Genomic DNA, 16,188 nt, shown 5'->3' on the forward strand with positions numbered 1-16,188 from the left:
GAAGAAAAAAATAACAAAAAAACAATCACATCCTCTCACAATTATCTATTTTTAACAGATTACTCCATTATCTACAAAGAGATGAGGAAAAAACTGAACAAGAATGTCATGCCAAGATAATTATGCAGAAGATAAAAAGCAATGCCATGGTTTGCCTAGAGACATGATTTATTTACCTTGTTTCTCCACATCCTTCAGTGGGTCGACTCCTGGGGATAGGATAAAAAACATTGGGGTTGCAGGTCCTGATTCCTCAAAGGTTGTTGCAAAATCCAGGGATCTCCCTACCACATATTTACTGCCAAGTTTTTCTTCCACAAAATCTCTGCCAGAAAGAAAGATAATCTTTTGCCAGTCTAGTATTGTTCAGAAAAGACAGATTCCCCTGCAAGTAATCAATTAATTAGTTTTGATTTTGCTGCTACAAACAAGTTAGAAACTAAATTAAAAAAAAAATGCATGAAATAATTTTAGAGAGGACCTGCAGGCTGGGCTTCTAGACTGCTTGGCACTTTTTACAGGGGTAAAATGACATGTGGTACACCAATATCTGACAAACGAAAGGAATCAAGAAGGGAAGGCAGTGGGACCCACCAGCCCAGTGCAGTGTTCAGAAGTTCGATACAAGTACTGGCTTGATGCTGACAAAGGCATCTCAGGAGAGAAGTAAGTTAATGTATAGAAAACTGTCATGTCCTTTGTAATCCATACAGCTTTTGAGAGGAAACAGCGTTCATTTAGATTTGTCACAAAGAGTCTACATGATTTACAAAATTACTTTGTTCTGGAGAGATAAAAGGGAAGAGCTCCAAGAATATCTAGTGCATGTAGCTCAGCCTCTGCATGAGAGTCACAAGGAAAAATACAACTGAGTGAACAGGAAAAAATTCATCTCCACAATGGCTGCCTGAACAGAATACAGCACAGGGAGAACAACCAGGCTGAATTTCCCCAGGGTGAGCTTCCAAAATCACTGAGTTAGAAAAAAAAAAAAAAAGAGGATACAGTGAACATTGAATCAAAAGTAGGAATGTCGTATTGAAACCCCAGGAATGAGCAGTTACTCCTCTAGCATAGATACATGTCTCAGGCCTTTTGAAAATCTCCATACCACAGAGAAGAAAAACATCAGCCAGTTTTCACCTGGTAGATGACACCAGAATCAGGCTGCCGAATTCCCTCTAAGAGAGCTGACAGTCTCCTTGAAGGACTAGTGAAAGGCAGCTGGAATAGAAATGCCTAAGGGATTGCAAAAGAAAAAGCTTCTCCTTTGTTTGGTACTTCTTTCAAGTAGGTACTTCTGTTCTGGGTCAGGATTTGCTAATGCACTGCTGGAAGGCTTCAGTCCACAAAATGTTGAAAAGTTCATCAGATATGAGGCCACAACGTTCTTCTTTTACATGAAGGCTCAAGCTCTCTGAAATGATGCCTTGGAGATTCAGAAACACAACCAATGTGACTTGGAGAATTTGAAATGGACCACACGTGCAGGAAAGGGAGACCTGCCCTCCGAGACAGGACTGCAAGAGTGCCTACTCCTGGGGTCTTCCAAACAAGGTGTTCATAGGGGTGGTTCACAGTGTAAATGGTAGGATTTGAGAAATGGTGACAGAACAAAAAGCAAAAATACCCTGCAGGACAAATGACTGGCTTACTGCTTTTCTAGGTTATATGAAGCCACAGGTGCCTAAGGTCCTTTATCTGAAAAGTCATAACTAAGAGACCCTAGTCCTTCCACATGGTTTCAAAGATCTATCCCTCAAGCCAGAAGTACCAGTGCTCTTGGAAGGACTTCACCATGACCAAGTTATACCTTGCTAGTAGTAGCTGGACTGATCTGACCTCATCGTGGATGTGGAAGCATGGGAGCTACCAAGTAGGGGTGTTGAGCTGACATCCTCATGGTCAGAGCAAGCAGCTCCCCAGTGCTCTACAAGCCCCCCAACTTTTTGAAGGGTCACAAACAGACACAGCACAACTTTGACTGTGCTTAGGAAAATGAGACACCAGGTGACCATTAGCCTTTTGTGTGGTGGCTGTCGGGAATGCTCTCTGTATTAGGGCTCAATCCAAAGACTACTTTTCCTTCCCACATCAGAGCACCGGGCTTCACTGACAGACGTGAGAAGGACACATGAACAGACTCGCACGTTTGCCAGAGAGGTGGAGCTCTCAGGAGCAGCAGATTCCTTCGCTAAGGGAACAGTGCCCATCTTAGCCAAGCTGCTGGCCGAAGAAGGCTCCGAGGAGTGTGATCCTACCAAGGAGGAACCAGGAAGTCAAACACAGTTTGGCTGCCATCGTTACCACCAATAGTTTCACATTTGCTTTGGGGATATGAGATTTCCCTAAACAAAAGCTCTTCTTGAGCCTTTCAGGCTTAGTGTCTGACTATCGTGTATTTCAAGAAGAATTTTAGTCACAAACATCTACAAACAAGGTCTTTGGGAAGGCGCTGTGAATTGTTGCTCTTTGCACATGTTTACATTCTAGCCTACTTCTAGAGGAGAAACAAAACAAATTGAAATATTCTTCTGCAACTGGAAAAGCTCGAAATGTCCAGACCCTAAAAATATCCAGCCAAGCTTTTGAACTTGGATTACTTTACCTTTTCATAAAAAAAGCAATATGAAAGGTGTTGAAACTTAATGTTCTAGTTATTTTTGATGTATATGAGTCCCACCTTTTTATTGAAATAAATGAATTTAACTTAAATTAAATATGCATTAAAAGTTCAGAAAACAAAAGCTTATTTTACTCAAACTAATCAACAACAGGAAAAGCAATCTTCAGTTGAGAGACCACATGGACAACCCAGCCCTAAAAGAATTAGAAATGAAAAAGGTGATGGTTTAGAATGGTATGATCATGATAAATTATAGTATTTGTTTTTATAAAACATAGTAACACTGACCACAGGCAGACTTCACTCAGTCTTGTCTGCATTTTTCTGTGAATTTTAAAGTGCAACCAGAAAACTAGTTCATACATCGAGTAATACAATCTGCTACATGCACCCATATATGTGCACATGCCAGATGGCAGAGCAATATAAACTATTTGAGAGGCAGTAGCATGAGAGACATTGCAGAAATGTCAAATCATGGGCTACTAGGACCGAGAAGGGAAAAACAAGTCCTAATGGAGTGAAAGACCTTTAGGTTCTCCTGGAACAAGCATATTGCTTTTGCATACCTTCATGAGGTTTAGACTCGCCTAGTTACCTTCACTACATAATTTACAACTACAACTTTCAGGACTAACATCACATACATTTTTCATTTTACAGGAAAAAAATAAAAGGAAAACCTCTGTAAGACTTTGTTTTACTTCTACACTTTATTCTTGTGCCTAAGGAACAGCTCTAAAGGATCTACTAACCAAAATCAGCCTTAATCAACTCTAGAAGCTGTATTGATGATTGAAAGGCTCTAGCAGACACGTAACACCTGTACGGTGATGCTCATTTCTGACTTGGCATCTCTGCTTCCCACCATCCAGTGCTGGATCTACTGCTCCATCACTGTTGGTGGTGTGGGGGTTAGATCTCCCTAAGCGGGAAATTCCAGTTAAATGCGTTGACTATCTTGTAGAGTTCAGAGGCAACTCATTCAGCAGATTCCTTTATAGGAAATAATTTTGCAGAACTCACATTCTACAATAAAGCTAACCATATTCCTGAATTACTCCTGTTCCCTAGAGGACACAGACCCAAAGCTGCCTGCTAATGAGCATCACAGCGGTAGTGGCAGCATCCCCACCTGACAGCGTAGGTCATGCGGTCGGGGCGAATGGCTCTCATTATGCACAGGCGCTGCAGAGCTGACTTGTTCTTCCATTCCTGAGGGAACTTCTCCTTTTCGGGACACTCCGATTCAACAAATTTCTTCCACCGTTTTGCAGACCCCTCAATATCCCGATCCAGGTTTCTGAATTCCTCCATGGATGAGAGCGCCTGCAAAAAAATGAAGGAAGGTCTTCAAAGGAGCAACCCTACACGTCTCCGAACAGTATTCCTAACAGTACTGACTGTTTGTGTTTTGCTCCACCAGAAGGGTCGTAGCTGGAGCCTGGGAAGCACAGCCAGAGCCCCACCAGGACCAGCCTTTGCTCATTCACCTTTTCCCAACCCTGTTGCCAGCACATTGCCACAGGAACAGCAATCAAACTGGCCCATGTGCAAGGCCACAGGAACCTATGACTGAGGGTAGTTTCATGCTTGCAAAAGATCTCCTGAACTGAAATGCATCTCAAGGTCATCCACGGAACGTCAGCTCTAAAATCATGCTGTATTCAACAGAGCCTTCCCTGATACTGGCACCCATGTCACAGCAATGCCCTTCCCCAGCCCGTGAAGGCACGCATGGCATCCAGGCTTTCTTCCTGCAGCACGGGTGCCGAGACATGGGATTCTGGAAGTGGCAATGCAGGACAGGATGAAAGAAGTTGGCATTGCCCCCAGTGCAGTTCTCCATAACCCAAAGCAGGGAGAAATCTGCTCTCCTCTTTTGAAACCAGAACTGAAAAAACTCAGGTTACAAGGACTTGCTGCTGTCAGTTATCCTAGAAATACCGGATTTGGTTGGGAGCTGGGAATTTTGAGCCCATGTCTGATAGCAGAGCACATTGCTGGCATTCCCGTGAGCCGCAGCTCTGCAAACAATGTCCTTACCACTTCATGAGACACAAAGAGAACTGTGCAGCAAAAAATCACAACTGATGGAAAAATGTGCTTTTGTATCTAGGATACTCAGTATCCAAAGATAAACAGAGAGTTAGGTAAGCCATGCTCACCAAAACACTTTTTTTAAGGGATTTCACAGTTAGAATGTTAATTATCTTCATCTTTACACACATGCAGTTGTTTTTCTCTCCCTATTCCCCCATGTGTATATCTCTCTATCTGCATAGTCTGGTGCACACACTCTGAAACCACAACTCGAGACTTCACCACGCAGTCATGGTGACCATGGAGCCACAAATCTCAATAAACGCAGTGCAAACTGCAAATGGGTGGGTGCTTTCTTCGTACAAGCATGCATACCATACTGTGCTACTGTAAAAATCAAATTGCCCAGGTTTGTACTCGCCAAATGCACACGTAGATTAACTTCTTGGTGCTACAAGTCTGCAGCAGAAATAGGTAGCTGAAGAATGCCCCAAAGAACAATGGAGCAAAGCAATAAATACATGATAACTACAACGAAAAACGTAGCTAGATTTTGTAGCTAGAAAGTGGCAACTATAAATGTTATGCAGAGAAGTAAAGAATCCAAATTATCTTTCATACAAGTGGCAAAACATATCGCACAGCTTGTAAGGTTCTTCTGGATTTCAAGAAAAATTCTCGCTGAAACAAACATCTTCAGAGCATTTTGCATAATCTGAAGCTGTAAGCAGTTGAACAGAAGTGGAAAAGATAAGTGAAGTATAAAAGACAGTGAATGAGTTATTTTCTATAGAAACAGAAGGGCACACTCAGAGAGAAGCAGAAGCTTCTTGATGGGCAGAGGTGTTCTGCACGATTAAGGCTCCAGCTCACATGCCATATAGCTTCACTGTGGAAAGAAACTGAGAAAGCTTCTTAAAAAATGCTGGTGTCACACCTTGTTCAGATCAAGTGAAAAAATACGGCTTGCCACAGGGTTTTGAAAGTCATGCAAATGCCCTGACAGAAGTGCTGAGAGATTGCCTTGGACGCGATGCTGTTGCAAATGAGGCAGAAGACACTGGAGGCCACTCTGGTCTAAAAACCACGGGAAAGGTTTCCCAATGAGAAAGCAAGAGTAATGAAAAAATTTGCTTTTTCTAGTAAACTGAATTTAGTTAGAAGCCGTACTTCAACACAGACAGCTAACAAAGGGAAGGGAGGTGTCAAAAAAAGGGGGTTTATAACAAATAAGCTCACATATTTAGCAGTGGGAATGCCTGTAGCTGGCAGAGAGAAAGAGGTTGTGAAGCTGGTCCCAGTGGGTGCCGCTGACCCAGGATGTTTGCGGAATATGCACTCGCAGCATCGCAGAAGCAGTGGCTGGAAGGAACCTCTGGAGGCGTCTAGTCCAGCCTCGTGCTCGGGCTACAACTGCAGCTGGCACTAGAGCAGGGCAGCCATGGCTTTGCCCACCAACATGCTGCCCTCTGAGATGAAGCCCCTCAGCCTCTCTGGGTGCCCTGTTGTAGAGCTGTACTGCCCTCCTGGTAAAGAAGATATTTTAAAAAACTCAAACAAACAACTGCGTTCAAACTGAACCTCTCTACCTGCAACTGTCACAGGGGATCCCTTTGTACATTCACTGTCGATAACATGGAGAGTTTGGCTCTGTCATCTCATAGATGGACAAATTCCTCTACCTTTCCTCACAAGGCGTATGCTCTAGGGCCAAAATTAGAGCTACAGGCAGAGAAGTACTCGCAGATACTGCTATAAATACTTCTGCAATGAATCAAGCCTTACCCACGGTCACAATTTCATCAATACCGCCCCAAAAGGCGCAGGGAAGAGCAGAGTGCCTGCAACACCACTGCGCAGCTCCGGCACGGACCAACTCAATACGGCACCGACCGTGCCCATGCCAAACTCCCAGGGATCCTGAGGATTTCAGGAATAAGACTGTGAGCAAAGTGGTGATCCAACAGACGTTGCCATGTGTGAATCAGCACTAACATGGAGAAATGTCAGCGGCAGAAGTACTTGCTCCAAACCCAGTGCCATAGCCCATTTTTTTATGGCAAACCAGAAACCAGAGCACAGAACATGAGAAGCCAGTTCACAGGAGCAGTGCCAGCTATTCTGATCTGCCAAACCTCATCCTTGCAGCAATCAATATATTTGATGCACCTCTCATAGCTGAACACGATACAATGGCAAACGCTGGATTCAGCGGATTCATCAGTGCAAGTGCTTATATAAAACATCCTAATGCTGTTGACTTTTGAAGTTACTTACTTAAAATACCACTTCAGAACTTTGGCTGCTGTTGCTTCGAGAAGTCTCTTGGCTGATGTTAACAAGGGAGACTCTGAAAAATTGCTTTCTTCTTACTAAATGACAGACATGTAATCAGAGATGATGGTCTCTCTCTCCCTGAACAACATGTTGCAGAATCAAGAAAGCTCTAATTGCAAGTATGAAGTCTGCATTATATAAATTAACACTAAAATTTTCATTAGTCAACAATTTTAATTGCATTTATTAGGGGCGATGATATTAATAATGCTGCTATTTAAAAGCTGGTGCAGTGAAAGCTATCTCAATCAGTAATCTTTCTGTGAATATTAATTGCTTTTCAATACCTCCGCTGTGAAATTTTCCAAGCAGCATAGACCAACAATAACATATCACTGTCTCCAAGCAGCAGGAGTAAAAGCAGGAACGGTGCACCGGGACAGCAGATGAGTACTACACATCAACCTGGGCACCACGGCTGGTGTTGTCAACGTAATGAAGAATACATTTGTCAATTGGAGTTGTCATGGAAATTGAGAGAAACAAAAAACATTGATCAAAATTAAGTATGATCAAAAGGGCTGGAGGACTCCAGTCCCCATCTTTGCGACCCCCACTATAATAATCTCTGATGGCTGAAACAGGAGAATCTTGAGTTTGTATCTCAAACAGAGACTTTGCCAGCCAAACAGGACCCTTCACACCACGTCAAGGCAAGGATAATTGTTTTCTCAGAGAAAACGATTTTTCATTCACTCAATCACAGACATCTTGCTTTATCACTTTGGTTTCCTTTGACAGCTTCTCATCTAAGTCAGAACCAGCTCTAAACCGGAGCTGGTATGTCAGCAGATTGTGAATTTCACACATTCACAAATGCAAAGTACTCCCTTTCCCCCCACAGCTGTAGGAAATACAACGTGTATCAGCCATTGGCTTTGAGGAAGAAATCCTAGTTGCCGTCACAGAGCAAGTGCTGGTGTGCTTACAAGGCGTCCTTAACACACAGCCCTTCAGAGAGTCGGGGGGGGCAGGGGGGTCTTTGCAGAGGCAGTGCATCGGGGGCACAGGGAGCAGCCCCAGGCAGGTGGGCGCTACGAGGTGACACACAGTTTCCCCTCATTGCTTGCTGCCTCCAGCATGGGCTGAGCCTTTAGTGAAAAGAAAAACTTCAAAGGTCTGATGTCACTGCTACTGCATGTACATGGGCTGTAGGCTTCGAAGCAGCTCATGCGTGAATTTTTGCAGCAGGGTTAAAGCAAAGCAGCGGTATGAATGCCTGATGCTTGGGAACTTCGTGCATCTTCCAAACACCCTCTTATAAAGGTCTTACACCATCCACATGCACTATGAGTTCTGCTTATACGGGTTTCTGCAAATATTCGTAATTTCTTTCCTTCATTTTCTGCAGGTGGCCCAAATGTCGTTAGGAAAACCAGCATCCCCACAGCTGGAGCAGGACAGCTCCTGGAAGAATGGTGAAGTCAAACCTGCATCTGGCTTGAGTTGATAGATTGGATCATTCAGGAAGCAGACATACAGGCAGATGAATTACTCCATTTGAATACTACTGTTAACTAGAAGAATTAATGTTGAAAATGATGGATTATTTGCCATCTTTCCCATACTAGGTTTGGGTTTGTATTATTCATTCACTGAAGGTGTTTTTTTCTGTTTAGCTGCACTACCTGAATTATTCAACTCACGAGAAAAACCTCTACCAAAGGTAAAACTACAGATGTGATGGGTTTGCCAAACTTCAGTCACCTCTCAATACAAAAAAATGTTATTTTAATCCTCCTTATATCTTTCAAAAAAGCTGACTGACAAGCTGACTGCCCTGTATGGCCCTGTCTGTTCAAACTCCTCCTTGCTCTCTCCTGTCTAAATTAGACCGGGGTTAAAAAGCGTGTAGTGCCATGACAAGTCACTATACCAAAACATCCTGTTTATCTGTAGCATCCTTCCTAGAGCATCACAAAATGCAAACACCTTATGATTGGGCTTGTGGTCTGAGGAGACCAATTGGTCTTGGAAAACTACCAGTGAAGCCTGTATCATAAATCAGAAAGCCATGGCTTCAGCACTCGGGTCTTTCCTACCAGCACGTTCTTACAGACAGCTCCACTGGGTAGGAAAGGTCAGCAACAGAAATGATATTTAGTCATAATCTTTGTATTCTAATTGCTTATAACCACCCACCAAATTTTCATAATTTTGCCTGAGATGTTTCACAGCTAGACTCATATTGACGTTTTACCTGTATTTTCTGCAAAGGTTGTTCAAGTGGTTTGGAGAAGGGGCCTTGCAAAGCCAGGCTGCTCTGCCAAGCCACACTCTCCACCTTTCCTCTTCACTCTGATGCTCTCCAGCAAACGGGGGGTACGCAGCCAGAACCAGAAGGTGGCCTTGGGTCCCTGATCACAGCTGAAAGTTGGTACTGGTGTATTTCTGAAACGTTACCTCAATTTGCCTGTTATAAATCACAGATGGGCCATCACCATGGACCAACGCACAGCAGAACTTAAAGAGAAAATACATCTCATGGGCTGGAAGTGCTCACTGAAGCATCCGTTCCAGGATGTCACTGCTGGAAGGCTCTCAAAGTCCATGGTTCTGTATCCTGATATACATACATATACACACACCTATGTACTCATCCCTTAATCAGGGGTCCCGCAGCGATGGTCTCATCCAAGGTTTCATGGTGGCACCACAGCAGAATGGCCCCGAGAACAGGCAAGCAGACTAGAAGAGAAAATAAGCTGCAGAGCTTCTCATCTGAGAGCTGGTGTGCTCAGGCCTCTGCCATAACCCTGCACATGGTCACGACCTGCTCGAACAACCTCCATGACAGACGCCACAAGCAACCTGTGCCTGCCCTTCACCACCCTCCACCACTACTACCTTCCAAATGTCTGGTGTGAACCTTTCTTGCAGTACTTTGAGATGCACCTTGCTTTACTCTTTACTGGTACAGACAACCAATTTCTTTCCCCTTCAGAAGACACTTTTTGAAGGTCATACCCTCCTGTCTCCTCAGTCTTCAGGCCCTCAGACATAACACTTTCCCTTCTCCCTCACCTCAGTCTCTTCTCACAGTGATGTTTTCAGGTATCTGATACTTCTCACTGCTCTTCTCTATCCTGTCTCCAGAAGGTCTTCATCCTTCTTTAAACACAATACTCAGAGATCAAACCAGACTCCAGCAGAGCCTTGGCCAACTCAGAGTGAAGTGAGAAGTGCATCCCTAAGGCGCTCTCAGACTACGTTCATTGCGCCAGGATGCCCCTCTCCAGATACTGGTGATACTGTGGTCCACTGGTGCACTGTGATCACACAGTGGGGATGATACACAGACTGTGAGTGCCTCCATCAAAGGCCAACTCACATGCCTCAGGTGAAGTCTTGGTGTAACCATCAGAGTTCCAGAGATCATTCCCAGCTGAAAGTCAGCCAAGCACCTGGCCTGCAGTCCTCACAGCTGTTCTCGTGAACCAACACCGCTATGCAAAGGCAACGTTTGTGAGCTCTACCACATTACAGAAATAAGGAGCTCCAGCAGGCCCTTTATGGCAAAGGAAGAACTAATAAAGAGGAGGCAGATGCAAACCATTTGCCTTCATTACCTTTCCAAAGGCATCCTACAGACCCAGGTACAGTACACCCTGTCCAAAATAGCATGGCTGCTTGCAAGCCCTTAGCTGCTAGCAGAGCTCAGCCTCCAGACCTCTCTGCGGTCACTCCTGGGTCCACAGTCCACCAGCATCTTTACAGGAGTGCAGTGCAACTGACTTTTTTTTCTGGTTTTGTAGGCAAAGCAACAGGACTTCAGAAGATACAAAATATCTAAAAAAGATAATTTGATATCTAAAAGGTATCTCTGATGAAACATTTACTTCCCTTAGCTTCCATTTAGAAGGTGAAATAAATTTTACATTTAAAATGACTGGCTGACAGCAGGCTTTATGCCATGGGTGGTTTGAGAGTGAAGGACAGAGGCTGACACTGCTGTAAAGACATATGGAAAACCTCAATTTCCACTCTGCAATCAAACCAACAAAGCACACCTTTAAATACCTGATTGATCAAAATCTCTGCTGTATTTCAGATAACCATCAGATCGTTAGCCAGCAGGTTAACAAAGGAAAAATAAAAAAAAAAAAAAAGAAAAAAGAAAAAAATGTTCTCAAGTAGAATTTCTGCAAGACATTGGAAATATTTCTGTAAAATTTGAGTGCTGGTGAGTTCAGATGAATGTCCTTAGGTAACTTCTAGGTGAGAGCAGATAAATGCACATTGAAGTATCATAATCAATGTCTTCTATCAAAGATGCACTAATAGGCTGTACATCTGAAGAACTGAGTTAATGGAAAGTGTTTAATTAAGGCTATGATTTTCTGACATAATAACAATTCCGAACGTACATGGGAAGCGGTGAGCTGCAAGCCTTCCATATCTGACCGGTCTGATCAAAGGATTTTGCTTATGCGCAAAAAACACAATATAGGCAGCAGATTGTGTCACAATGAATCTTTGACAAGAATGAAAAATTTCAGTGCCTAAAAAGTACAAAAAGTGAAAGTTGGAAGAGACATTTCTGTTCTTTTGTCAAAAAAATCCAGTTTTCTTAAATGTGAAATATATGATTCGGTATTTTATCTCATAAGCCACACACGCAATCTTATCATCTGCATTCTGCAAAATTATAAATATGGAGTTAATATACTACTTTGTCTACTGCTGTTCTCCTCCTCGAAAGCTGAATTCAGTATTTAGAGCTCATTATTCAACATCACATTTATTAAACAATGCCCTTTCAGTAGCGTTTTCATATCTACATAATGAAAATTCTTCCTCTTCAGAAAAAGATGAGGGAAATGATTGGGATGAAGAAGTAATCCAAGCTGGCCAGGTGTATTCTTGCTGTATATTAACTAGCTTCACTTATCCTGGGCAACACATCTGCATTCAGCAATGAAGAGGCACTGCAGAAAATATCACAAAGAAAATCAGACTTGGGAAACGCGTATCTGTGCAAAAGAGATCCAGAGCTGCCTGCATCCACCCTGTGGGAACAGGCTGCTGCGGTGACAGCCAGATGCACACACGGTTCATCGGGGACCACGGCTCTGCAGGAGGCGTAAGGCCACGAGGCAGCTTGGACACAGCTCCCCGACAAGGAGGGAGCTGGAGCACCAATGTCACAGCAGAGATCACTGGGGTCACAGGGAAATCTGTGCCAACCTTCAGCCAGTCCCAGTGGCCTGAAGCCACTCTCATCTTCTGAAAAGGGCTGGTTTTGGCCAAGGCAACCATGAAAACAAAGACCATAAGGGTATAACCACTAGCTTTATTAGTAGTGGTGAAGCTCAAGAAGAGTCCAGCTTGACTCTGGGAACATTCATGTGTAGGCAAACACAGACTGTGGTGCTGAGCCCCTAAGAAGCACAGGCATGGTCTTTTGGCACTGGGCTCTGAACAGAAGGTGTGTAACTATGCCTCGTGTGAGGTTTTGCCTAAGAGAATAAGCCCCGCTGACGGGCAGATTGTATTAGCTCAGGACCAAAAACCATGCTCAGGCATCTATAAAGCTGTTCCAGAGCCAGGTTGTCTCAGACTACGGGGAGATGGAATTTCTATTTGCTTATCTCAGACCCAGCACACTCGTACAGTGAGAAGTCACACACTTTTTTCTTGCCTGCTGATCTGGCTCACAAATCTGTGGCTGCAGGAGAGGTCCAGGCACAAGCTCACCATGAGCCACAGAGGTTACTACTATTTTGCTGGCTTATATTTGACTTTGATGAACTCACCTGCCCTCAGGAAATGCCTGGAGATAGCCCAGGTGGTAGGACAGTCCAGAGACTGCCCACAGTAAACAATATATGAGGTCTCTCTGGTTTGGGAGGTGAGGGGAGTTTCACTGTATGGATTCAGGTGCTGCCAGGGCCAGAAAACAACTGCTGGCCCATTTTACTTTCTATATCCATGCTCAGAGCAGAACCATGATGGGAGCTGTCTGCCTCAGCCCTGCAGATAACTGAAGAACAGCTCAACAAGCAGACTGCGTCGCACGGGGTTTGAAGGAATCACAGTGCGTCAATTCAGAGAACACTCACCTCCCATCTAGGTATCAACATTTCCATCTTACGACACAGAAGACCTTCCAGTGAAGGAAAGAAGAAAAAAAAAAATATGGGGCAAAACCCCTGAAGAGGACAATCTGTACACTGATTTTATGTGAAGTTCAATCATGCAACAAGAACCAAAATGGTTATTTGCATGTGGCTGTGACGTCCTGTGCAGCTCGAGCAGTAGCAGCATCACACCTGCGTGGCCCAAGGTGTGCCCGCAAGGGCAGGAAGACCACAAGGCACCCGGCAGCCAAGGCAGGAGAAACGGACAACCTTGCATGCACACTAAAAACTTTTTCAGAAGTACCAGCAGAAATAAAAACTTCCAAGCTAAGTACTGGGAATGCAGAGGGTGAGGAAAGTATACGATACTGCAATAAAGGAAATTGGAAAAAAGACAGAAAACCTCATTAAGAATAAAAGAATACTGTTGGCCTCGAGAGAGAGATCACTATTAAGTACCTGCTAGAGACAGGCCTTAGAACTGAAACGACCCACTCTGTTGAATGCCAGAGCCGGGGACTCCGCAAAGGCACTGCTTTCATTAAATGACACAATTTTCTTCCCTTCCTGCTCTTAACTAACTCTTCAATGACCCAGAGGCAGTATTTGCACTAAGGCTAATGGCTGTGTCCTTTGCTAACATCTCCCCTTGCTCCAGAGCTAACTCATGTGCCTCCGCGGGGGCTCCGCAGAGGCTGCCTTCTCCCACACACAGGCTGATTGATGAACAGAATCAAGTTAAAGCTCAGAGCAGTTTTTCCTCGACCTGTACTTAGTTTGAATTCAATTCCTGTTTCAGGCTTAAAGAAGTACTAAAAAGCCTGGAACTTACCTATTTTTTTTTCCAAGTCTATCAGCAGACCTAATAAAAGATATTTCACTTCCCTACAAACCATGCCCTTCTGGACCGGTACGTGGGTTTCTTCGTTCAGTGGTAAATACTGAGCTTCCCTGGCACACACATGGCAGCAAAAAGCTCTGTGAAACTTTTTACCAAACTTAAAAGAAACTGGAAGACTAAATCATTAACACGTGTCAGATCCTCCAGCATGGTGAGCTGAGAACAGCTGTACAACTGCAAAGGACTATTAGCCTATATATATAATTAATCAAACAACAACAATAAATAATAAGCCAAGCCACACAAGGCTATTTGCATGCCCAGAATCCTTAACATTTAATGAAGTTTCCTTTGAAGTTATCGTGTCCAAAATGGGAGGCACAGAACGGGCCACAAATATCAATACTGATTTCTTCTAGCACTACTGTCTTGGCCTGAAACCCCTGGCAGGAGGAGCACTTTGTGCAGGAGCATTTTCAATGTTTCTGTGAAAAATTAGCAGAATGCTAAATTCCACTTCGAATTTGAAATATGAATCTGAAATGTACTTTGCTCAAGCTTTGTTGAAGAAACAATTTATTACAGCACTTAATCTTCCTGATGAAAGAAAAGGAGATTTTAGCCTGCTAATAAGCTGTGTAGAAGCCATGACTAATTAACCTAATTATAGCAGTCTGTGACAAAATGTGATTGTACTAAAACCATGCCTCAAGTAACTTGAGTTGCCAAAAACTCCAAGGCTAATAAACCAACACTCGTTAATAGACAATAAACACTAATAAAGTTGACATGAGCTGTATTATTTATAGCAAAATCTATATTACAATCATCACAAAAGACAATCTGAAGAGTATTCAGTATCTGATAATATAGAATCCACTATCTGAAATTCCTGAAATACATCAAATTAGCACAGATTATTGACCGGTGACTGCAGCTCTCAGACGTGCAGCTCGTGGGGACAGCAGATGCACCTGAGGCTGGAAACACCCGACGTGTGCAGCACACTCGGACATATTTACACCCTGCTAACCCACAGCTTGGCAAAAGTGGAGATGCAGAGCAGCGTTTCTTGGCATCACGTAATTTCCATCTCAACCACAACCCCCAAGAGACTCAGTGGGGAAGAAGCTGCTGAGTGGGAAGGGCTCAGCTCAAAGAGAATCGGTTATTGTCAGGCCACTTCAGGTGACACTGCACTCTCAGTTCCTGCCTACCTTGGGACAGGTCTCCAGCTACACCATGCACACGCCAACTACGTGATAAGTACCTGACACTGCAGCAGTTGGGGATGGACCAGGGCTGAGAGCGCGCAGGCTGCTGCGGGGATGAAGCTGGGGCACGTGGCTGATGCTGCTGGAAGGGGTGAAGCCTTTGTTCAGCGATGCCCCTGACCGCGTTTGAGCTCTGATGTTTGAGTTCCTTACTGCAGGTCTCGGGGCAGGTTCGGAGAGCATCTGCTACGTACCCTGACACTACGCACAGAAATACCTGTTCTCCTGCACATGTCAAACAGTGATGCAAGATTAAAGTCTGAGGAACGAATGACTGGGAGTTGGTGTTCCTTCTGGTGTTTGTGAGCATGAGCCAGCAACTGTACCGACTTCATCACAGCAGTGAGGCAGCTGCAGCGATCATGGTGCAGCATGCAGGGAACATGAAAGGCCGTTTCGCCCACATTGGATGGAAACAGCCAGAACAGAAGGGATGCTTTCACAAAGAAAGCTCTGCAAACTCAGATGGTATCTACCTGGAAAATGCACCATCTGCAGGCAGGACTAGCAAAGGCATCCTTGGGCATTACAAGAGTAATGTGTTTCCTAAGATGCATAAAAGGATCTCCAAAATGAGAATCAGAGCCCAAAACCTCTGAAACCTATGGTGGAAGGAAGTTCACCTTCCAGAGGAAACTTAGAAGACTGAAGTAGAAAGAAGTTCTGCAGTGTAGGATGCTCCCAAGCAGTGAAGAACACCAATCAAAAAGGACTCCAGAGGAACTGAACTGCACCGTTCACCCTGTATATCCCCATGCTGAACGCTGGCAGGGACAGAGCAGAGTTGGGAAAGCCTGAGATTTCAAGCAATAACATGTATGTACATCTACCATCTATACAGACTGCACAGCCCAACAACAAAATATGCTGTTGCAAAGCCCATATTTCGTGGGTTGATGGCCGAGTTTCCCTGATTGCGTGTGTTGACCCTATGCATCCATTTAATATGTCTTCAAAGGAGAAACAAAAATAAAGCTGCTGCTGTCT

The 16,188-nt window shown here is 44.1% G+C and overlaps 1 protein-coding gene across 1 annotated transcript in view; it reads right to left on the reverse strand.

Annotated features, from left to right (window-relative positions):
* DNAH9 (dynein axonemal heavy chain 9) overlaps positions 1-16,188 on the reverse strand; it is a 186,680-nt gene that overhangs the window by 39,941 nt on the left and 130,551 nt on the right. The window contains exons 60-61 of the mRNA XM_055723493.1: positions 3,762-3,955; positions 177-325 (exon numbers count right to left, since the gene is read on the reverse strand). Of these exons, the coding sequence (XP_055579468.1) occupies positions 177-325; positions 3,762-3,955 (343 nt within the window). The remainder of the gene's footprint in view (positions 1-176; positions 326-3,761; positions 3,956-16,188) is intronic.

Source organism: Falco cherrug, chromosome 1 (assembly GCF_023634085.1).
Source record: "Falco cherrug isolate bFalChe1 chromosome 1, bFalChe1.pri, whole genome shotgun sequence".
Taxonomy (NCBI): Eukaryota; Metazoa; Chordata; class Aves; order Falconiformes; family Falconidae; genus Falco; species Falco cherrug.